The sequence below is a fragment of the Phlebotomus papatasi genome, chromosome 3 (genome assembly GCF_024763615.1).
Source record: "Phlebotomus papatasi isolate M1 chromosome 3, Ppap_2.1, whole genome shotgun sequence".
NCBI classification, from domain to species: Eukaryota; Metazoa; Arthropoda; class Insecta; order Diptera; family Psychodidae; genus Phlebotomus; species Phlebotomus papatasi.
The window spans coordinates 4,269,566-4,294,767 of record NC_077224.1 but is presented as its reverse complement, the minus strand read 5'-3'; the positions used below and the strand labels follow the sequence as shown (position 1 = coordinate 4,294,767).

The following is a 25,202-nucleotide window of genomic DNA, read 5'->3' as shown; positions in this document are numbered from 1 at the left end:
CAAACGACATTTGCATCTTCCACTCCATGCATCAGCATATGTGGTGCGTTCCCGAAGTATACGCTTAAGGTGAAAATCAATGATTCTCCTATGAATTTATTCACACAATTTAAAGTACAGCATTTATATGCAGTTAATTCCTACGGGGATGTTATTTAGAAAAATACACACAATCTCAGGGGGTCACGGGGTGCCATGGGGCGGAGTCTGAGCTCCGGAGAGAGCTTATTTGGCATCCTTTGCATCACCCTGGCCAGTACTCTTGTACTCATGGGCAATTCGGATGTGTTCTCGCAGGCTGTACTTGTTCTTGAAGCTCTTCTGACAGTGCTCACACTTCCTGGGCGGCTGGGAGGTATGCTGCGTCCGCACATGGCGCCAGAGATTCACCGTCGTGATGACCAATTTGCAGAATTGGCATTGAGACCATTTTGTATTTCCTGAATCTGCAGATAAAAAATAATAAAATTGCTTTTAGTCTCTTTGGCAATCCTGTGGAATTTTCTCTAACAAAGTATAATCCTTTTTCCTTAATCACTTCCGGATATTTAATATTCCTTTTGCTTTTTACATTTTTTTTTCAAATAGATCTAACATCTTGGGAGTTCTCTATTTGTCTATTAGAAATTTTTCTCTTTTTATCTATTCCGGACTTATGATCTATTTCTATTTTATGGCCTCTACACATTGGGAGAAATTTTTGTCAAAAATTTCTTTTTTGAAGAAAATTCCCTGCAGCGTTGTAGGAGGAAACGTCAAATTTCTGTCAAAAACGCAATTTTTGACGAAAATTGCTTCCAATGTGTAGACGCCTTTAATTAATAATGTTTATTATTTTTAGTTTGTTTATTCTCAACAATTCTGAGATAAATCTTTAAAAATGCGATTCTTGTGAAAGATTACATACTATAAATATGTTCAAAACCTTGATTAATTCCAAAACAAAGATAGTTTTGATCAAAAAATCGTGAAATTGATTAACTGGACACGATTGACACGGTCCGGAAAGAGTTACAACAGTTAATAAATTACTCTGAATCTCCAATAAAGATCTCTTTAATTACAAATAAAGTGTCAAATAATATTTAAGCCTCTAAAGTTAAAGCGCAGCAAGCTTAATAATATTACAGACTCTCTCTCAATTATATATACTCTCTCTCAATATTATAGACTCTCTCTCAATTGGGCATTTGGGGCAAAATGTCATCCGGTTTATCGATAGATTTGGGCGTCAAAGCCTTTGTAAATTCCACAAAAAGCGCTCAATTATAAAAAAAAATCACGATAAAATAGGAAGAACTATAGCGAATTTGAGCAAATCAGCTTCATAATTAAACGTGAAAATTGTCAATAAAATTTTGCGCCAGATTGAAAAAGATCCGATTGAGAGAGAGTCCACTATACACTGACTGAGAGAAATCCGAAAAAGTTAAAATAACATTCCGGAAATGTTAATTTTACCCTGCATTTTTTTTATCCGAAATCGGTGTAAATATTATGCATTTTAGGTATTAAAGTTACCCTTTTTCATGTTTATTTTACCCTTAAAAAGGTGTAATATTAACATTAAAAAATGTTGATATATTTTTACACCTAAAAAGTGTTAAAGTTATGAGGAAAAAAGGTTAATCGCACCCTCTTTTTTCTCAGTGTAACTAAAAACTAAACGGAAATTAAAATGTTTAAATGTTGTTTACGAAATTAAATTTTTAATCAAAGAGAACCTTGAGAGAAGATTAGCATTTTGAATTGAATTGAATTCAATTCAAAATTCAATTCAATTCAATTCAAAATGCTAATCTTCTCTCAAGGTTTTCTTTGATTAAAAAAATGAATTTTGAATATTAAAAAAATAGCCTTTAACCTTTCTATCTCAAAATTAAGGAATGATTTGATGAAATAATTTTAAAAATATAGAAAAATATTTATTTAAAAATTAAACCAGGGTGAACAAGAACCGTTTGAAACCGAATAAACGTCAAAATAAGTTCACTTCTGTATTAAACGTTAATAGCCTTAATGGTAATTCAATCTTAGAGAAGAATAACTACAACTACAATGACTACGGTGAATGAGTGCAAACTTTTCATTATTATTTAAAAGAAAAAGAATGAGCGGGAAGTGGGGCACCTTTGAAATTTGCAGCTTTGAATTGGGTTTTTTCTCATATTTTTTAAATGGAATTGAGCCTCACAAATCGCTTGTGGATAATTATATCATGATAAGGCTGAATTCCATTTAAAAATAGGAGGAAAAGCCCAATTTCAAAGCAGGAAAATTCAGAGGTGCACCACTTCCTCCTATGTTCACGTAATAACCTCAATAAATGTTGCAATTGATTGAATTTGCCTTTCAAAAGAACAAAATTTGCGAAAGAGAAAGTGGAAAACAAAACTTTCGTTCTCGAGATAATCTTCATTAAATATCGATTGGACATACAATTTTTCCTTCTCTTCTGACACTTATGCGACCATAGCGCCTCTAAAATCGGTTTTACGAACTCTGCTTGTTCTGGAAAATTGTCGGCCTAAACCAAGGGCGCAAAAGCAAATTGAAATAAAATTATAAGAGATTTCGTAAATAAATATTAATAACTACTTATTATTGAGCTTCTTCGTCGACTTTAGAGATGTATTTTTTCGTTTGAACGTTATTGTTTGCTTAGAGTTATCAAAAGAAAAACACAAAATTTGACGTTGTCTCTCATATCTTTTTGGCAAAATTTTGACATTTCTCTTTACACATAATTTCCATATAAGAACAATTTTTGTCAAAAATTGTTTCCAATGTGTAGAGGCCTTTAATGTCTTCTTTAATGTCTAATTTGTGGGAACCATTATTCGCCAAGAATTGTTTTTTTGGTGGAATTCTGACATTTCTCTCAAGATCAGTACGTGTGATTTCCCTAAAAAAAAAGATTATTTTTGACGAAAATGTCTCCCAATGTGTAAAATCCATGAAACTCTACGCATTTAAAAGAAATTCTCATCAAAATAGAGTATTTTGGAATAAATAATTTGTTAATTAGCACTTAAATCGCATTAACGTTCAATTTTGACAAATATTTGACATTTTGAAGATAATCGTTTTGAATTCATCGAAGATATACTAAAAAATGCGGAATGTTCGTAAAAATATAGTATTTTGATGATATTACATCAAAATGTTACATTTTGACGCAATATTTTATAACCTCTACGCGCTAGAGGAATTTATGTCCATATTTGACTGTTTTCCTGCACAAAATCGTAGGCAATTTGTTTTAATATCGACGGAAATTTCTCTAATCTGTGGAGTCCATTAAAGTCTCTTTTCTATGGGAAACATTATTTGTCAAAAAAAAATTTTACGAATATTCGGAAAACAACTGGCTAAATTTCGAATTTTATGGCACTTTCAGAATTCTCCGCCATTTTGAATTGTAAATTACGTAACCTTAACTTCTGTGAAAAAACAAAAGCAATTTTCGCGTCGTTAGTAAATTAAAGAAGTTTTGTTAAATAAATTCAATCTTTTTGAAAAGAAATCGCTCTTTTTCCCGCGGATAGGTATTTTTGGAGTTGTATCTTATGGGATATTCCCCACAACGAAATTATGACATTTCTCTCTACGTATACGAGATTTCCTTAAAATACAATTTTTGACAGAAATGCCTTGCAAAATGTAGATGTCATTAAGTTCTACACATTTGTAGGAAATTTCCGTCAAAATAGAGTATTTTTAAATAAATAACTTGCACATATGCATTTGAATTACAGTAGAGTCTCTTAAATCTGAATCTCTCAAATTCGAACGACGTTTGGATTCAAAATGTCAATTGTGGGGTTATGTTAAGAAATTCGTATTCTGGGTGAATGAAAATCATATTTATGTGCTTCTTCCTGAATGTTTACATACATTATGATCATATAAAATGAAAAGGAAGTATGTTACCACTAAAACTTGCGAGAAAGTACGAGAATTTGATTCAAGTACAATTTAATCTCACATAAATTTCGTTAGTTTTGAAAAAAATCGTTCGAATTTGTGAGGTGAGAAATGTCAAAAATACCCCCCGAGCGTTCGAATTTAGGAGACTCTACTGTATGTAAAAATGATTCACTTTGATGAAAATTTCGCATTTTGAAGGAAATCGTAGAGGATTCATCGAAGATAATACTTCATAATGCAAAATTTTTCGTAAACATAGAGCATTTTGATGTATTTACATCAAAAAGCTCCATTTTGACGCGATTTTATAGAAATTATGTCCATTTTGACGAAAATTGATTACGTATGTGTAGAAAAATTGTTAAATATGGACATACATTTTTCTAGTGTGTAGAGACCATTGGGAGACATTTTCGTCAAAATAGAATATTTTGAAGTAGATCATTCCCTTATTTGCTCATGGACTGCGTCAAAAGGTTTCGTTTTGATGAATATATGGCAATTAAAAAATAATTTTTATTCATAAAATATGCTTCAAAATGCTAAATTTTCTCAATGATAAAAATTTCTCACAAAATAAGAAAAGATCAAAGAAAAAAATGAAAGGAATTCATTTGAGGAACAAGATCAATCAAATTTGTGAAATTTTATGTAAAATTTAATTTTTACTTCATTTATTTCGAAAATTCTATAATTTTTCAATTGTGCAGCTACAAGAATTTACCAAGATTTCCATTTAAAAAGTTGAATTAGTTTGCACTTTGCACGAAATTTTTTTTCTTAATAGGAATAAAAAGAAAAAAACACAATAATGATGAAACAGGAATGATCCTGCTATTCCAATCAAAAGTGGACAAGTTTTTTTTTTACTTTACTGTTCTCAAATGCTTCTGCATTACCGACTTTTCTTCGTTTTTCCCAGTCGTCGCTAAGTTCTAAACGACCAAAGAGTCATGACAGGAACCAACCAGGAACTAACACAAAGAAAAGTCGATAATGCAGAGGCATTTGAGAACAGATTGGTAATTTTCATTGAAATACCACCATAAATCCTTCTAAACCTTTTCCTAATTAATTTTGATTCTCATCAAAATCATATCTTCCCAATTTTAATTAAAACCTAAAAGCTATTTTTCTAAAATCTTTATTATTATTTTTTATTGTAAAATGTATATTCTGTGTGATTATAAAATAATTTTCCATTTTACATCATGGTCAACAATAAAATAATATAATTCTAGGATTTTTGGTGCTCATCTGAAGATCACCCAAAAAAAGTTTCTATTTTTTTCTATTCCTAGAACCATTTGCTATTTTTATTTATTTATATTTTTTAATGTGCTGAACAACTTAATAGATAAAATGTGATAGAATAATGAATTGATGACAATTCTCTGATTTTTCTTCTTTTAGAATTTGTGAATATTCACTTTGGCATCAAAGTTGAGGGTAATTTTGTGAATTTTGTTCAAATGCGACCTCATGTCGTAACTTCGTGAGAAAGATCTCTTGCATACTGGACACTTGGTCTTCCCGCTATGCAAATCCCTGTGTAGTGTCAATGACATCGGATGCTTGAACCCTTTCCAGCAAATGCTGCAACGGAAACGTAGTTGGGCATCTGCATGTGAAAGAGAGAGAGAGAAAGAGAGACAAATGAAAACATAAGGAACAAAAATAACAAAAAAAAAAAAGAAAAAAAAGCTCTAATAATCTCTCATCATTTTTTTTTGGGATTATTAAAAATCAAAAAGATTCTCTCATGGTTGAGTAAAATTACTTATCTTATTTAATTTATTTAAAAAAAAAAAAGCAACCAGGCATCTTCGTCAAACACCCGACACCATTGGACACTTGAAAAAATTACCCAAGACGCGATTTCATTGCCCAGAAAAAAAATTATGTTGGGATTTTTGGGATACATACCTTGCTGTAGGGATTTTTCATCTGTCTTAGATTGATTGTCCGTGGAAAATTTGCTCTGATCTGTTTAGGGAAGAAAATCAAGAGTTATAGTTCTTTGTAAAGCAGTTGCACTGGTTTTTTTTTAATAAGCACCACCCAGAAGTGACTTTAAGCCACGCCCCTTTACATTTTGTCGATTTTGAAGGCAAAAAATTCAGTAAAATGAAAAATTTGGTCAGCAAAAAATCAAAAATTAGTAGTAAGAAATTTAAAAAAAGGTCAGAAAAAAATTGAAAAAAAGAGCAGTATTTTACAAAAACAGTCAGCAAAAAATTAAAAGTGAGCAGTAACAAATTCAAAATGAGCAGTAAAAATTTAAATATGAGCAGTGAAAAACTAAAAATGAGCAGTAACAAATTTAAAATAAACAGTAAAAAATAAAAGTGAGCAGTGACAAATTAAAAATGAGCAGTCACAAATTAAGTGAGCAGTAAAAAATTAAAAATGAGCAATAACAAATTCAAAATAAGCAGTAAAAATTTAAAAATTAAAAGTAAGAAATAAAAGTGAGCAGTAACAAATTAGGTGAGCATAAAAAAAATAAATAAAAGTGAGCAGCAAAAAAAGTGAGCAGTAACAAAATAAAGTGAGCAGGAGAAAATAAAAGTGACCACTAACAAATTGAAAGTGAACAATAACAAATTAAAAGTGAAGAGTAACAAAATAAAAGTGAGTAGTAACAAATTAAAATTGAGCAGCAAAAAATAAAAAATAGCAGTAAAAAAATAACAGTGAGCAGTAAAAATTGAAAAGTGGGTAGTGAAAATGAATGTTGAAAATGATCAGTAAAAATTTTCAATTTGAACAGAGAATAATTGAAAAATGGTTAATAATTTAAATGGTTAATAAAAGACAGAAATGTCCCTTTGTTTCGACTATTAATGAAACTCTAGAAACTAATAATTTCCCAAAACTTAGAGTAAGTGTTCCAAATTTCGTCCAGCTTCTAATTTCGGCCACTTTGAGTGTAATTTCGGCCATGCAAATAAATTAATTAAAATAATGTATGAAATCTTCGAATAGTCAATGAATTCATTTTGCTTTTAAATATTTATTCATTTTAGGATGTATTAACACAAAGACCGTTAAATTTTAGGTCTAATTTGAATTTAAACTGCGTTTTAAAAACTCAGTGTGGAAAGTCTTACAAAAAATGCGTTTCTAGCTGTCTTGTGATTTGTGGTGAAGTGCAAAAAGTTTTCATTCGGTGTTTTTCATGAAAATTGATTAGTTTTCCTTAAAGATTCTTTCTGTTTAAGTCATAGTGAATAATTCTTTAAATTTCGGATAAAATTTCCCAGCTGGATCCTGTATTTCGCGTAAAAAGTAGATACTTTGTGCTCCGGTGAGGTAGTGTTGCCTATTCCGGCAACATCTTTTGCTTTCCTAAATTTTTTATTCATTTTGTGTTTTTTTTTTTTCAATTTCTGAGTTTTACAATGTCCAGTGAAAAAAACCATCGCTTCTATGAAAAAGATGATGTGGAGAAGGCATTGGAAGAGTTCAGGAAAGGCAAATTGCTACGGGAATCTGCGCGTAAATTTGAGATGCTACTATTCAGGTCTTCAAGACAAATTACACGAAAGATCTCAGGGATTGTGGGTCATATAAACGTATTAAACTCGTTCTGTATGACGTTTTGAAATTTTCTATCTGTTGCGTCACAAAAGGTGGTCAGAAAAAAGGTGGCCGGAATTTCACTCAAAGTGGACGGAATACTACCCAAAGCAATGCCCATATTTTTATAAATTTTTCAATATTTTAGGAAGTGATTTAAAGAAAGCAAAGATGATAAACTAGTTTTCAAGGTTCAACACAACCCTCCCGAAAAGGAAGTAACAAAAAATATCAATATGAATTAAAATTATTGCATTTCAAACTTAGGACTTCGGTGCTTATAGGGTACTTTGCCTAAAGCGAGACAGTTTGGAAAGGGAGACACAGCAGTGTGGAATGAGAGACACCTCCCTAAAAACTTGATAATAAATCAATTAAATATCTCAATTTTCGATAAAAAGATTATTAAAACTATTATTGTGATTATTTGAGAAGCTAAAAATGCAAAAGTCGTTATTAAATACTCAAAGGGTGACTTGCAAGAAGAATTTTAAAAATGAACTGCATGCGTGAAATTCATAACCTTGACACGGTAGTTGTCATTTTCTCTGTTTCTAAAAAGCTGTCTACACATTATCAAAAAATTCTGTAAAAAATGACATTAAAAAAAGTTCTTTAAAAAAATCGCCTCCAGACTAGTGAAATTTTTTTTAAAAAAACTGGATTTTTTACAGAAATTTGTATAGTGTGTAGGCGATTTTGTAAAAAAACGACCCATTTCTTTAAAAAATCAAGGTTTTTTCTTTAAAAAAATTCTTTTAAAAAAATGCCTCTACACACTGGGACAATTTTTTACAAAACAGTTTTTTAAAGAATTTTTTAAAAAATCACAGCAACTCGAGACATTTTTCATGAAAATTTGTCATTTGAGTGGTGGAAAAAGTGTGAAAAGTGTTTGTTGGAATTCCCTGGGATAGTTGTTAGTGAATGTTCGTGGAAAATTTTCCAAAATTGCGAAAGTGCAGTGTTTTTCTACAGAAGTTGTTCCCAGTGGAATCAAAGCCAGCTTTGGAGGAACACTTTCGCTGATTTTTCTTTTGACGTTGCCGAAAGTTGTGATGTCCGTGTATTCTTGAAGATTGTTATGGTACAGTAACCTCGTGCACCAAATTAAAACATGAATGGAAAGAAGGAAATTGAAGAAACGAAGTGGTTAAACTGACGTGAAGATAATATGAAGGCAGGACACGAATGTCCCTTCCGGAAGCGTCAGTCACACTGACGCTTCCGGAAGGGACATTCGTGTCCTGCCTTCATATGAAATTGAAGAATTTTGGAACATGAACCTGGTAAATCAATCAAGACAATAGACCTATTCAGAGCCACTGAGGAGATCCTAGTACATACAAGAGTCATCCGTAGTTACCACAGCCCATCACTTGAAGCCCCAGAACCACCTCCCATCATTCCTCCTTTTCAACCACGATGGAAATGTTCCCATCCGGAAGCACAAGGATGAGATAGCTACAAACTTTTGCTTCCTCCATGGGACTCCTGCTTGGACAGTAGTGGATAGTGGCTTTAATGTACACCGGATAACCAATAAAAGATTTCGGATTGGAAACCAAGATATATGAGAATTTATTTTTCATAAAATTTATCATAATTATCACCAGTGTCCGGAATCAAATCAGTGTCATCCAGTATCCGGAATCAAATTTGTAGAGTTGCACTGGATCAATTTTTGCAGGAATTTTGGTGAAGCACTTTCTAATTATTCCTCAAAGTCCTTCCCCTCATCCACTATCATGCTTTTCCAATTGTAGTCCTGAATTTTTTGCAGGAATAGCTTTGCAATAAAATCAACCAGTTTTTTTTTAGCATATTCATAGTATTTACGTCAATGTTCTTGGTTACAAATACTCCTGTTCATCCAAACGTATCCACAAGTTTTCCTGAAGTCCTGAAGCTTTTCCAGAAAGAGCTGCTGATCAATGGAATCTAGGATCTTTTGAGCTGCACACCTTCTTCTCCACTCTACCCATTGTTCCTGGTAACAAATTTGTCCTTCCGAGTAATTTCTGCGGTTCTTCTGATGAGCATGTTTTGGTTTCCAGATTATCGCAAAGAAAAACAATTTCTGTACATAAATAACTGCGATAATCACACAAAATTTTTAGGGAAAAACAACATTTTGAGGTTATGTTCACACACTCCGGAATATTGATTCCACTGGGAACAACTTCTGTAGAAAAACACTGCACTTTTGCAATTTTGGAAAATTTTCCACGATCATTCACTAAGCGAGCTGAAGCTAGCACACAAGTGACAGGACACAAATTTGACAATACTAGAAAACAGAGTGATGTGCACAGCTTTATTTTATTGTGAGATTTTGATGGTTCAGGGAGTGGAATCTGGTGCTGGAAGACAATTATTGCACTGGATTACACTTTCCCAGTGCCCAGTGGTGTTCTCAGTGTCCTTTGTGAGTGTTTCATTAGGGTTTCTAGTTGTGTCCTCAAGAGCGCAAATGTGTCCTCCAGTACACAATTTGCGCTCTCCAGTACACAAATTCATCTTCTCTCCAGACAGTGGAATCTTGATACTGGTGAACAGGGTCACCAGATTCCACTTCTCTGATCCCTTAGTGTTCGTGTGAGTGATTTCCGGCCGCAAGATTTGTGCAGTGTTAGTGTTTTTTTAGGGCTTAAAGTTGTGTCCTACAGAGCAGAATTTTGCGCTCTCCAGTGCACAATTGTTTCTGCTCCCCAGGGAGTGGATTCTACACACTGGTGAACAGGGTCACCAGATTCCTGTTCTCTGGTCTCTAAGTGTTCATGTGGGTGACTTCCGGCCGGAAGATTTGTGTAGTGTCAGTGTTTTTCTGGGGCTTAAAGTTGTGTCCTACAGAGCAGAATTTTGCGCTCTCCAGTGCACAATTGTTTCTGCTCCCCAGGGAGTGGATTCCTCATTCTGGTGAACAGGGTCACCAGATTTCTGTTCTCTGGTCTCTAAGTGTTCATGTGGGTGACTTCCGGCCGGAAGATTTGTGTAGTGTCAGTGTTTTTCTGGGGCTTAAAATTGTGTCCTACAGAGCAGAATTTTGCGCTCTCCAGTACACAATTGTTTCTGCTCCCCAGGGAGTGGATTCCTCATTCTGGTGAACAGGGTCACCAGATTTCTGTTCTCTGGTCTCTAAGTGTTCATGTGGGTGACTTCCGGCCGGAAGATTTGTGTAGTGTCAGTGTTTTTCTGGGGCTTAAAATTGTGTCCTACAGAGCAGAATTTTGCGCTCTCCAGTACACAATTGTTTCTGCTCCCCAGGGAGTGGATTCCTCATTCTGGTGAACAGGGTCACCAGATTTCTGTTCTCTGGTCTCTAAGTGTTCATGTGGGTGACTTCCGGCCGGAAGATTTGTGCAGTGTCAGTGTTTTTCTGGGGCTTAAAGTTGTGTCCTACAGAGCAGAATTTTGCGCTCTCCAGTGCACAATTGTTTCTGCTCCCCAGGGAGTGGATTCCTCATTCTGGTGAACAGGGTCACCAGATTTCTGTTCTCTGGTCTCTAAGTGTTCATGTGGGTGACTTCCGGCCGGAAGATTTGTGTAGTGTCAGTGTTTTTCTGGGGCTTAAAGTTGTGTCCTACAGAGCAGAATTTTGCGCTCTCCAGTGCACAATTGTTTCTGCTCCCCAGGGAGTGGATTCCTCATTCTGGTGAACAGGGTCACCAGATTTCTGTTCTCTGGTCTCTAAGTGTTCATGTGGGTGACTTCCGGCCGGAAGATTTGTGTAGTGTCAGTGTTTTTCTGGGGCTTAAAGTTGTGTCCTACAGAGCAGAATTTTGCGCTCTCCAGTGCACAATTGTTTCTGCTCCCCAGGGAGTGGATTCCTCATTCTGGTGAACAGGGTCACCAGATTTCTGTTCTCTGGTCTCTAAGTGTTCATGTGGGTGACTTCCGGCCGGAAGATTTGTGTAGTGTCAGTGTTTTTCTGGGGCTTAAAGTTGTGTCCTACAGAGCAGAATTTTGCGCTCTCCAGTGCACAATTGTTTCTGCTCCCCAGGGAGTGGATTCCTCATTCTGGTGAACAGGGTCACCAGATTTCTGTTCTCTGGTCTCTAAGTGTTCATGTGGGTGACTTCCGGCCGGAAGATTTGTGTAGTGTCAGTGTTTTTCTGGGGCTTAAAGTTGTGTCCTACAGAGCAAAATTTTGCGCTCTCCAGTGCACAATTGTTTCTGCTCCCCAGGGAGTGGATTCCTCATTCTGGTGAACAGGGTCACCAGATTTCTGTTCTCTGGTCTCTAAGTGTTCATGTGGGTGACTTCCGGCCGGAAGATTTGTGTAGTGTCAGTGTTTTTCTGGGGCTTAAAGTTGTGTCCTACAGAGCAGAATTTTGCGCTCTCCAGTGCACAATTGTTTCTGCTCCCCAGGGAGTGGATTCCTCATTCTGGTGAACAGGGTCACCAGATTTTTGTTCTCTGGTCTTTAAGTGTTCATGTGGGTGACTTCCGGCCGGAATATTTGTGCGTGTTTACTGCTTTTCCAAGTCCCGAAAATTGTGCTCTGTGATAATTATGCTGTGACACAGAGAACAACTTCCTTCCTGCCCAGGGAGTGGGAATTTGCATCTGATGGATTGTATTTCACTAGGTTCCCAGTCCCTGATGCCTCAGTGTTGATCTGAGTGTCTTCCGGCTGAAAGATTTCAATGCTTTGCCTTTGTAATTGAGTAATTGGGTTGGCTTTAATTTTTTTTTCTTTTCATTTCAGGTGACTGGACATGGACATTGGCGCGCCGGAAGCTGGATGGGATGGCCTGGACTGAAGAGCAGCAACACTGGATCCAAGGTAAGATTTTTATTGTATCGTTTATTATCGTGTTTTAATTTTTTTTTTCATTTCAGGTGACTGGACATGGACATTAGCGCGCCGGAAGCTGGATGGGATGGCCTGGACTGAAGAGCAGCAACACTGGATCCAAGGTAAGATTTTTATTGTATCGTTTATTATCGTGTTTTAATTTTTTTTTCCTTTTCATTTCAGGTGGCTGGACATGGACATTGGCGCGCCGGAAGCTGGATGGGATGGCCTGGACCATGGATTACTGTATCCTGGATAGTAGATAGAGATTTTCGTGTTTCATAGTAGTGCAAACAAATCAAATAAAAGTGCACCATCGCATAGTGCGATTTGATGCCCAGAAATATTATATTTATATTATATTATTTATTATATTATATTATTTATTATATTATATTATTTATTATATTATATTATTTATTATATTATATTATATTATATTGGATAAATCGAAATGTTATATTTCTGAATCAACCAATAAAGCACTAAATTTGTATGTGATATGTCTTTGGTTTGTCTTTGCTCCTGATGAAGATAATTCTGTGAGTGATCTTATCATTGGAAAGGTGAGTTCATTTGCTATTAGTATCTTATGTATTTGTTCCATTAAGATCAATTTGTGGTCATCAGAGGGTCATTATATGTTGAAGAGGTTGAAGATGACACTTTTTGCAATACCACTGCTCAGTTATTTATCGGACCAGGAGTGATCCACGAAGTTAGCACATGAATATTCTGTTAGACTATCTCTAGGATCAAAGATTTTGTTAGAATATTCCTGAAGAATAAATTGCAAAACTATTATTATTTTCAGATGTTTCTAAATAAACTGATAAAAGATATAGGTACTTCAAATGGAACTATATCATGTCCACGCCCACGCCAGAGCCCTCCTACTCCAAGAACATATTTTTTCGATATATATTTATCGAAAACTGAACCATCTTTTTTTTATATTTCAATAAAATGTATAGTTATTGAAATAAATAAATGAAAATTTTTGCACTTAGAAATTTTTTAGAGATACCTAAGGCAGACATTGTATTCCCAGATATAATTACAGAAATAATGTTAAAGGTTAAAATAAACTGTGAATAATTAAATTTTTGTCTTATATTTTTAGGCATTTATGGTTTATGTATGTACATGTAGAGCTTTTGAAGTTTTCATGCTTTTAAGTTTTTCAAGAAAAAATTAATTAAAAAATATTTCATCAAGTCATTAGAAACATTTGTCATTATATTTAGAATTAATATAATAGTGTCAACAGCCATCACCATTAAATTTATTCGTATAGAAATTGAAACTCAATAATTTTTGCAGAAGTATAATTTATTATAATTTATTATTAACATTATGCCCAACGCATAGTAACTTTTGTTTAGAAAACATATTTTTGACACTTCAATGAGAATGAATGAAACCGAGATATATAGTTTTCGCTCTCTCTCTTATAGGAAATTTTGAAAACATGTTTTCAAACAAACATTATTGTGCGTCGGACATTATATTTCTATATTTTTTATTTTCCCTTAATTTTATATTTTTACAGAAATATATTTTTGCATGTAAAAAAACTTGTATTTTACTAAAAGTAATGCGTAAATAAAATAATAATAATAATAAAAAATAATGGTGGTAACATTCCATAGAGGAACTTTGGCCTTTCCGCAAGGGAGTTTGGAACACTCTTATTATTTTTTTCTTATACGGAATGAGATTTTCAGTCCCATTCCACGTGAAATCAAGTGCAGTGAAGCACACTGAATGCAATTCGAACACCTTTAATGCCAAAAAAATTCCTGATGACCTAAAGGAGATTCGAACCCGGGACACTGGCAACCTAGAGTGAGTGCTCTACCATTTGATCCATTGAATCCATTCTTCATTATCTCTTTTAGTTTAGGCGCTAGGTGAGAAAATATTAAAATTTTTTGAAACTCTGCTTCTAAAATTCATATTTTTAGTTTTTTCAATATTTTTTTTTAAATAAAATATACAAAGTAGAATGACATATCTTTCAGTAAAAAATAAATTTATTTTAGTCAGATAACTTTAAATCGGTTTTTTTCTGGAAATTAGAAATGAGCTTTTTTGCACAAATATTTTTTGTTGCTTTTGCTCTGACCTGTCACACAAAACTGGGGATAGCAACTAAACGAAGTGTCAAAATGAGTTCAAACTTTCAAGAGATGTTTGCAAGACTATTACCGAGAACACTGTAGCACTTTTAAATAGATAAAAGCTTTATTGTCGCTGTAAATATGTTTTTTGTGAAGACTGTCTGGAGGTGGTCTTACCTGTTAGAGGGTTAATTGCTCAAACTCAAGCAGTTTCCACGATCCATTTTTTTTTTCAATTTCTCACCATCGTGGCTTGCAAACGGTAAGCGATATTGACTTTCGGTCTTCAGTGACCCCCCCCCCCCCCCCACCACCTTACCTCGCGGCCATTGCCGTCTTAGCGTTGGTGACAAACTTCCAGAGTAAAACGATGGAAAACCCCTTCATAGGTTGTATGGTCAGGTTTACACTTTTACAATATTTTTATTGGTGAGTCTGTCCATGAGTACCTTAATGGTAAGAAAAGGGCCTAGCCATATAATGGCTGTTTGAAGAAAAAACATTAAAGAAAAAGAAAAAGAAATTTAAAAAAAGAAAAGAAATAAAATACACGAATTATACAAATAGAGTAGACTCTTACTAATTCGGCTCTTTTAAGACCGGGCTACTTTTTAATTCGGACAGCAGTTAAATTTGAAAAAAAGTTTGCTGACAATTTTCAAGTTTGATTATGATTATCAAATGAAGCAAATATACTCAAATTTGCCATGTTTTGTCTTGGTTCTGATGTGTTTTTGCATTATGTTAACGGAAATTTTAATTTAAATTTAGCTTTCACCGAGCGCCATGAGCGCGCCTAGCGGAAAAATGAGATAGTGTTAGAATGGTTAGAATAGAAAAAAGAAAGAAGAGAGCACACGCAAAATTAATTTGTCAAAAAAAAGTGAATTAAAACTTGTTAAAAGATAATACGTTTTGTTTTATTTGGCAACACATTATTAAGGGGATTTCATGAAATTTACGATAAATATGTGTATGCAGATGAATAAAAAATCGCTGCATTTCAAAAAAATTGTTGCCCGAATTTCTCTCTAATTCAGGTGACATTTTGGTCCCAAATGACCGAATTTGAGAGAGTCTACTCTGTACTCTAATAAGTTATATCAAACAGTGAGCCACAAAAAAGAAATTATATAAAATGTAAAGAAAGAACAACACACAGAGCATTAGACAGTGGTTCCGGATCACGAGTCAAAGTTCAACCAACCTGCGAGGGACTAATTTTCTGCTGATTTGATATTTGGATTTTTTTCGAAAGGTTTTGAAATTCTGAACATAACTGCATCGGTCACATACTAGGTGATGGTAAAGTAAAGCGGTATTCAGACTAGAGATTTAGCCCAGTTCCCGACGACCTCAAAATCCTAAATAGCAACCAATTTTATTGCTCCTTCACAATGTAATAGGTCATTTATCCTTATAAATGTAATACTAAGTCAAAGTTTTCCAAAAAAAAAAATTGATTGTTGAAAAATTAGACCATCAGTTAAGTCTCAGATCTAAAGCACGTGTAACGGGAATAGCTCTGTTTTAAAAATACCGTTTTTTCGAGTTTTTCTCTGTATTCTGACCCACCTAAGATCAAAACTGTAATATCGACTTCCAGTCTTCGATGACCCTCCTAAAATGACATCTGAACTAAGTCCCTTAATTCTCCCCCCTCCATTTGCCCTTTATTTTTTTGTTAGTAGTCCGCTGAAATCCGTCAAAATTAAGTTTTTTTTAAAACTTTTCTCAAAATTTATCCAAATGTTTTCAATAATTTCGGATATATTTTTCTGTTAATCTAGCTGGGCATTTCGTCTTTAGACACCTTTCAGGTAGTTAAACCGCTATCCTGAATTTATTTAAGGGCAAATAACTTATCTTGTACTCGATTTGGTCAAATACTAAAGATTTTTTAAAATACCCTTTTCTTGAAACATTTTGAATTTCGAAATAATTTTATAATGATTTAAAGATAAATTTAAATAAACATTAATCTTATATGCATACAAAAACATTGCGAAAAAATATAAGGAAGAGCTCCTTCTCGGGAGTTCAAGCAGCTTACAAAGACTCAGACGCTTTGCCACTTTTTTTATTTATTTTTTTCTTGAAAAACGTAAAAGCATAAAAACTTCAAAAGCTCTACATACATAAACCATAAATGCCTAAAAATATAAGACAAAAATTTAATTATTCACAGTTTATTTTAACCTTTAACATTATTTCTGTAATTATATCTGGGAATACAATGTCTGCCTTAGGTATCTCTAAAAAATTTCTAAGTGCAAAAATTTTCATTTATTTATTTCAATAACTATACATTTTATTGAAATATAAAAAAAAGATGGTTCAGTTTTCGATATATCGTCGGTTGCGTCTACCTCTGTCGTATCTGCATTTGTTTTGTATCTGCATTTGGTGCAAGCTACAATACGGACGTCCCCTCTTGCGTAAAATGCTGACATAAAAGAAATGCAGATACGACAGAGGTAGACGCAACCGACGATATATATCGAAAAAATATGTTCTTGAAGTAGGAGGGCTCTGGCGTGGGCGTGGACATGATATAGTTCCATTTAAAGTACCTATATCTTTTATCAGTTTATTTAGAAACATCTGAAAATAATAATAGTTTTGCAATTTATTCTTCAGGAATATTCTAACAAAATCTTTGATCCTAGAGATAGTCTAACAGAATATTCATGTGCTAACTTCGTGGATCACTCCTGGTCCGATAAATAACTGAGCAGTGGTATTGCAAAAAGTGTCATCTTCAACCTCTTCAACATATAATGACCCTCTGATGACCACAAATTGATCTTAACCCTCTAACGGGTAAGACCGCCTCCAGGCGGTCATTCTATAAATCGCATTTACTGCGATAATATTACTTATTTGAAGTTAAAATATCTACAGTGTCCTCAGTTATAGTCTTACTAACTTATTTTCTGAAGCTGAACTCATTTTGACCTTTCGTTTGCTTACAATCTTCAGTTTTATGTGACAGGTCAGAGAAAAAACAACAAAATGTCGCTCGCGACATTTTGCGTTTTCAAGTGCAAAAAAAATTGTTTTAAAGTAATCTAACTGTAGTAAGAGTGTTACTTTCTGAAAGATATGCTATTCTAGTTTGTATATTTCAATTGATAAGTGTGAAAAAACTAGTAGTAAGAGTTTTAGAAGAAAAAAAAGAAGACCGCCTGTGGGCGGTCTTATCTGTTTAAGGGTAAAATTTTCAAAAATTACCAATTTTTTTATTTAATTGTTTTGGTTGTTTTAATAAAATATATTATTATTTTGCAATATATTAATCATGGAAAACAATTGAGATTACACGGAGACTGTCCAGAATGAGTAAAATGGTCGATTTCTGCGAATTAAGCGAAATTGATAAAGAAGCAGACTTCAACAGTGATGATGAGTTCCCTAATTCGTCCTTTAGTGCCCCAGATTGTGAAATAAAACCAGAAGATGAGCAATGTATTTTAAAGGACCTTCGAATTATACAAGAAGTTGACGTTTTCATAGCTGATCTGTGACCTTTCGGTAAAAATCAGTCTTATTGAAACACCTTGAGCTTCATTAACGTCTAACTATAAGAGTTATAAACGTTTTTTTCCTAAAAATTATCATTTCTTAGATAATCATACAACATTCATCCATAAAAAACGTTTAAAATTCATTTATTTTACTATTTGTTCACTATTTTTCAATAAAAATATTTCAGTTTTTTTATGCCTTAAACCGATATGACCGCCTGGAGGTGGTCTTTACCTTTTCTCACCTGGCGCCCAAACGGAAAGAGATAATGAAGAATGGATGGTATTTTTGAGTTCAGTGGACCATTAATTACCCTAGACAAAATTATTTAACTACTTTTTTTGGATATTAAAGAAAACACCGTTAGAGGGTTAATGGAACAAATACATAAGATACTAATAGCAAATGAACTCACCTTTCCAATGATAAGATCACTCACAGAATTATCTTCATCAGGAGCAAAGACAAACCAAAGACATATCACATACAAATTTAGTGCTTTATTGGTTGATTCAGAAATATAACATTTCGATTTATCCAATATAATATAATATAATATAATAAATAATATAATATAATAAATAATATAATATAATAAATAATATAATATAATAAATAATATAATATAAATATAATATTTCTGGGCATCAAATCGCACTATGCGATGGTGCACTTTTATTTGATTTGTTTGCACTACTATGAAACACGAAAATCTCTATCTACTATCCAGGATACAGTAATCCATGGTCCAGGCCATCCCATCCAGCTTCCGGCGCGCCAATGTCCATGTCCAGCCACCTGAAATGAAAAGGAAAAAAAAATTAAAGCCAACCCAATTACTCAATTACAAAGGCAAAGCATTGAAATCTTCCAGCCGGAAGACACTCAGATCAACACTGAGGCATCAGGGACTGGGAATCTAGTGAAATACAATCCATCATATGCAAATTCCCACTCCCTGGGCAGGAAGGAAGTTGTTCTCTGTGTCACAGCATAATTATCACAGAGCACAATTTTCGGGACTTGGAAAAGCAGTAAACACGCACAAATATTCCGGCCGGAAGTCACCCACATGAACACTTAGAGACCAGAGAACAGAAATCTGGTGACCCTGTTCACCAGAATGAGGAATCCACTCCCTGGGGAGCAGAAACAATTGTGCACTGGAGAGCGCAAAATTCTGCTCTGTAGGACACAACTTTAAGCCCCAGAAAAACACTGACACTGCACAAATCTTCCGGCCGGAAGTCACCCACATGAACACTTAGAGACCAAAGAACAGAAATCTGGTGACCCTGTTCACCAGAATGAGGAATCCACTCCCTGGGGAGCAGAAACAATTGTGCACTGGAGAGCGCAAAATTCTGCTCTGTAGGACACAACTTTAAGCCCCAGAAAAACACTGACACTGCACAAATCTTCCGGCCGGAAGTCACCCACATGAACACTTAGAGACCAAAGAACAGAAATCTGGTGACCCTGTTCACCAGAATGAGGAATCCACTCCCTGGGGAGCAGAAACAATTGTGCACTGGAGAGCGCAAAATTCTGCTCTGTAGGACACAACTTTAAGCCCCAGAAAAACACTGACACTGCACAAATCTTCCGGCCGGAAGTCACCCACATGAACACTTAGAGACCAGAGAACAGAAATCTGGTGACCCTGTTCACCAGAATGAGGAATCCACTCCCTGGGGAGCAGAAACAATTGTGCACTGGAGAGCGCAAAATTCTGCTCTGTAGGACACAACTTTAAGCCCCAGAAAAACACTGACACTACACAAATCTTCCGGCCGGAAGTCACCCACATGAACACTTAGAGACCAGAGAACAGAAATCTGGTGACCCTGTTCACCAGAATGAGGAATCCACTCCCTGGGGAGCAGAAACAATTGTGCACTGGAGAGCGCAAATTGTGTACTGGAGAGCGCAAAATTCTGCTCTGTAGGACACATCTTTAAGCCCTCAAAAAGCACTAAACACGCACAAATCTTCCGGCCGGAAGTCACTTTTTAGTTCACTGAGGAGTCAAGGAAGGAGAATCTGGTGACTCTGTTCACCAGCATGAGGAATTCACTCCCTGGGAAGCAGACAACAATTGTGCCCTGCAGATGGCGCATTATGCGCTGGAGTACACAATTTGCGCTCTCGAGGACACAACTTAAATCCCTAAGAAAACACTGACACTGCACGAATCTTCTGGCCGGAAATCACTCACACGAACACTAAGGGATCAGAGAAGTGGAATCTGGTGACCCTGTTCACCAGTATCAAGATTCCACTGTCTGGAGAGAAGATGAATTTGTGCACTGGAGAGCGCAAATTGTGTACTGGAGGACACATTTGCGCTCTTGAGGACACAACTAGAAACCCTAATAAAAAACTCACAAAGGACACTGAGAACACCACTGGGCACTGGGAAAGTGTAATCCAGTGCAATAATTGTCTTCCAGCACCAGATTCCACTCCCTGAACCATCAAAATCTCACAAAACAAGATTGTTTACATTTCCACTTTGCACTTCACTCTGTTTTCCAGTATAGCTGTCAAATTTGTGTCCTGTCACTTGTGTGCTAGCTTCAGCTCGCTCATTCACTAACAACTATCCCAGGGAATTCCAACAAACACTTTTCACACTTTTTCCACCACTCAAATGACAAATTTTCATGAAATATAATCCCAAGCGAAATGCTGAGAGTAATCTGTCAGAAATTTTTTACAAAAATTAAGTCTAGTGTGGAGGCATTTTTTTTTAAAAAATTTTTTAAAAAAGTTTTTTTTTTAAAAATTTTTTTAAAAATTTTTTAAAGAATTTTTTTAAAAAATGCTCATAATGTGTAGACAGCTTTATGGAAGTTGTTAGGAAAATATCAAAGTGTTTTCTCCTGGAAAAAGCTGCAAAGTTTTCCCGATTCCGAAGACCACTTTTTCTGACAGAATGGATAGTAAATATCGCAAAAACTCCTGGAGAAAGACAAATAGGAGCCTCTGCAGAACTCCCATAGCAAGTGGAAAAGGACCTAGGTGGATGGGGAATTGAAATGTGCTAAAAAGTTGCATCCGCTTTAAACCTGTAACTGCTGGACAGCGCGAGGCGTTTGTGAAATTTACAGAACCTCTTTTTGGTTGGACGTCCAGGAAGTTCTTGGTAATTAGCGTTCCTCAACTGTTACCCGGACATGAAGGAGAGATTAGCATAACCATCCAATGCGCAAGTATACATAGAAAACCCTCAACATTTGATTTTCTACATATTTCGTATAATATTTTGTCATTAATATCTCTATGTCCAACTTTCCAAACATTTTTGTCCCGCTTTCCAAAATGCTGTCCATCTTTTCAAAATGTGTTGTTTTTTAATTTGATGGAATATTCCAATAAATTGATTAAAATATCTAGCTCAAAAATGACGAATTTTTAAATTCTCATGTTGATAATTCATTCTAATTATTTTTTACACTCAATAATTCTTTTTTAGAAGAAACTATAATGCTCATACATAATTTTTTTTTAATCTACAAATAATCGGCAAATTATTGGCAAGAATTCGTCAGAGTATGCACCAGGAGTCGTCAGAGAATCTGCTGAAACTTTCTGACAAATTTTGTTCCAGGTCCAAATAAAATTCGCAGGAATATCTAAAGATTTATCGGCAGATTTTAGGCAGAAGTGTAGATATTTTCTGCAGTAATCCTAAAGATATATGACGAAATTATTTGATCAGATTTTTTCAGAGTGTAAGTTATTTGTCAAAACGCAACCTGCAATATTTTTTGACTTTTCTGCTCCGCCTACAGAATCCAACAGGACTTGCATAGCCAAAAATAACAAATAAAATTTATCCTACAAAGCAATAGGGTGGAGTCTATACTTAGGGATGTTATACACTTATGGACAGCGTGCAAGAATCTTAAGTTCTTATGTAAAACAGATTTCGAAAAGTTATAAAATTATTAGTTTTTGATGTAATTAACATTTTTTTTTTACTTTTCGAAATCTGTTTAGTGTAATAACTTAAGATTTTTGTGTTGTCCATAAGTGTGTACAACATCCATTAGTGTAGACTCTACCCTATGAAAAATTATTGTCAAATAAGAGAAATTTGAATACCGGAATAAACTGAATCACAAATTGGAATAATTGAGAATCACGGAATACCGAGTTGAATCATTAAGAGAATCACACACTTAAAATTATTGGAATCTCATTGGAATTACATGGAATAACGGAATATGAACACAAATTTTCGACCATGAGTAACCCCTTGTTCTGATTATAATTAACTTAAGCCATCTCTCGGCTTAAGTCGTAACTGTGTCTAGGTTCTAAATACCCATGGAGGCGTGGCTTAAAATTATAAAAGGGTAGAGCTTAATTATTCAAACTTCCGAATACTCACTGTATTCCGATGTTTGGGAAGAATCAACTTCTTCAACTGTATACGTCTGTTCCATGTCCCCTTCCGATCGAACGGCCAGAATTTGCGTCTTTGAATCCACCTCAATTTCCTGATCCTGCGAATCTCCAGCTTCATCCTCAACACTCCCTCCTGCATCGTCTGTCCTCTCGTCCAGGAGAACCTCTTCAGTGGCATTGGCACTCTCATCGGCCGTTGTCGAGATATCAATGTACTCTGGCAGATCGATCTTCATAGGCGTGAACTCCACATTGGCATTCTCAATGGTGATCGTCTCTGGGCTCTGTTTCACAAAATTGATGCCCTCGATGGCAATGTTGTCATCTGAATCGATGTAGAAGCGCTTCCGTTTGGCCTGTGTGGCTTCTGTGGTCACTGTACTCAAAGTTGTGCTCTTGGGAGGCAATCGAGCAATCTCCCGGACAGTTCCGGAACTCCCTCCGGCCACCATTCGTGTGAGAATGGCAGGAGTTTGTACTTTAGTCGCGGTGAATTGTTTAGCCACGGAAACTGGTGTACTCACTGGCACCTCCTCCTTCTCAGTATTGCCCTCGGTGAGCCCTTGCACGGACAGCAATTCAGCTGTATGCAGGAAGGATGGCAGGGATTCCTGGACAACATTCACTTCGCCCTGATAGATGAACTCAATGATTGCCGAGAGATCCTCAAACCGGACATTCTTGAACACAATCACCGGATGCTGACAGGGATTCTCCTGAAAGACCTCCCGGAAGTATGTGCTGCATGCCGAGAGGATCACCTTGTGAGCCCGAATCTTGCGTCCCTCGCAACTCAAGGTGACATCCACGAGATCCTCCTGGCTGCGCAGTGAGTCAAAAGCATAAGTCAGATGGTTGACGTAGTTGTTCCATCGCAGGAAGAACTGCTGCTGAGTTGTGGCAGACATCCTGCAAAAATTTTGCCCCCAAAAAATTCCCCAAGTTGCGTCGTCAGTGACATCATTTTCTTCCAATCCCAAAATCTCCCCGGAAAACACTTCCCCCTGCCCACTGGACACCAACTCACCTGCACTTGGGTTTCCTGTTGCGATTCTGAGTGTTTTCCCTGGGGAAAAGTGCAAAATTCCGAGGAATTTTCAAAAAGAATTTCCACTTGTAAATGCTTCACTACCACAAAAAAATCCAAACAACTTGACAGTAGACGCCTGAGCCGCAAAATTTTCCACGGCGGCTTTTTGACATGTCAAGCAGCGACACCAACGGCGGCGGCAAGAAGCTTTGTGGCCGGTGTGCAAAACGCGCTAAAACAAAAGATTTTTTTCCTTTAAGCTTGGATTTGGTGATATTTGTTCAGAAATCTTGTCCTTTGAGCTAAATCTTCCACTTCCGGGGAAGAAACTAAACAGAAAATGTATGTCCAAAGAGCTAAAAACAGGACACAAACAAAAAACAAATGTTTCAAGTGTTTTCGGCGAGCAGTGGAAAATCGGTAAGTAGGGGAGACTGGGGCAAAACTTGTCAAAACGCATATTTAATTCTTTCACGAGGTCTGAGAAAACTTAAACGTTTTATAAATGAGCATATTCTTATAGGAAATTTACTGCTCTACAACATTGCAGAAGACTATTTTCCTCTATCTCGAAAGAAATGTGTTTTTCGAATCATTTTCTAAAAGTCGATTTTGTGGAGATTCTCAAAATTGCTGGGGCAAATTTTGTCAGTCTTCGGATAATTTGTGACATTTTACTCTCGAAAACGTTAAAAATATCAAATAGACATATTTTCATAGGAAATTTATTCCTCTACAACTTTGCCGCAGATAATTTTTCTCTATCTTAACGAGAAATGTGTTTAAATTGAGCTAATCAGTATTGATATTTTCTGTAAGCCAAATATTCCAAAAATAGGGCTCAAAATTTCATTATTTTTATTTTACAAAATCCTGCCTCGAATCCCTTGAAACTTTGTAAGTTTAAGAAGGTTCATGAAGGCTATCTAATAAAAAATTCAAGCCTCAGTCTCTTTTATTTTAGAAAATAGTGAATATTGAATTTTTCGTTTTGACAAATTTTGCCCCAGTCTCCAGGCTATTTTCCCAAGAGTTTTCATTTCTGGAGAGAAAAGGGGTCAAAAAGTATTAGTTAAGGAGCTGGAAACAGGATTTACTTTACAATTTTTTTTTGTGAGACACTTGAAGACCTCTCAAATATTTTCAACGGATAATAGCATTGATACACCGGGTGAAGTGTAGGAAAAAGGGGCAGGCAGGAAAAAAGCTTTATATTTCCTGGCGAGGAAATGGAACAGAAGATTCAGAAGATGTATAGGTCGAAGAGCTGGAAAAATACTATACACAAATCTGTCTGTGAGGATACCCCAAGGATGGGCGTTGGAACATCTGTGAGTGAAAGGGGAGAGCTTTCTCAAAAGCCCCAAAAGCTTTCAATCCGCGCTATAAAAAAGGGACAAAAGTTTGTTTGTCGTTTTGGTCAAAGAGCTTGAAGCAAGATTTCTACGAATAATTTATTTAAAAATAAGACATATGAAATACAAATATCCCTAATGGGCAATTGCAACAATGGAAAACAGTGATGAGTGTTAGAAATAAGAAGGAAGCTTTCCTAAAGCTTTAGGTTTAGTTCCGTCCCTGCGAGACCTCGGTCATACCATACCTTATTATTTATCGCCATGCAGTTAGATGGAATAATTAGCTCTCTATAAGGCATTTTCATAAAAAAAAAAACGAATTTAAACTTGCTAAAAAGTTCTTTTGTTACATCTCATTAACTTTCCAAAGATTTTAAATCATTTAATTTTGATGAGGATTCATGGCGTTTTTTAAAGGGTTAAATCGAAATTCC

The 25,202-nt window shown here is 35.4% G+C and overlaps 2 protein-coding genes and 1 long non-coding RNA gene across 6 annotated transcripts in view; 1 reads left to right on the top strand and 2 right to left on the bottom strand.

Moving 5' to 3' along the window:
* The window catches only part of LOC129806475 (GTPase-activating protein skywalker), a 341,214-nt gene that overhangs the window by 35,825 nt on the left and 280,187 nt on the right, over window positions 1–25,202 (bottom strand). The gene's annotated exons all lie outside the window — the stretch shown is intronic.
* LOC129806491 (transcription factor GAGA) lies at window positions 84–23,581 on the bottom strand. Of its 2 annotated transcripts, none has more exons than XM_055855128.1 (4): window positions 23,408–23,563; window positions 22,364–23,289; window positions 5,857–5,916; window positions 84–446 (listed from the first exon to the last, which is right to left on the bottom strand). In XM_055855128.1, exons 2-4 carry the CDS (start codon window positions 23,286–23,288, stop codon window positions 226–228), a joined length of 1,206 nt encoding a protein of 401 aa, XP_055711103.1. In that variant the 5' UTR covers window position 23,289; window positions 23,408–23,563; the 3' UTR covers window positions 84–225. The 2 variants fall into 2 exon arrangements, with proteins under 2 accessions (XP_055711103.1, XP_055711104.1); XM_055855129.1 differs by lacking the exon at window positions 84–446 and adding an exon at window positions 5,061–5,551 and having other exon boundaries at window positions 23,408–23,581.
* LOC129806512 (uncharacterized) lies at window positions 9,761–12,809 on the top strand. 3 transcript variants are annotated; one of them, XR_008752173.1, is made up of 3 exons: window positions 9,761–9,940; window positions 12,224–12,301; window positions 12,358–12,809. It is a non-coding gene; the product is annotated as an uncharacterized LOC129806512 (long non-coding RNA). The 3 variants fall into 3 exon arrangements; XR_008752174.1 differs by having other exon boundaries at window positions 9,761–10,110; XR_008752175.1 differs by lacking the exon at window positions 9,761–9,940 and adding an exon at window positions 11,670–12,137.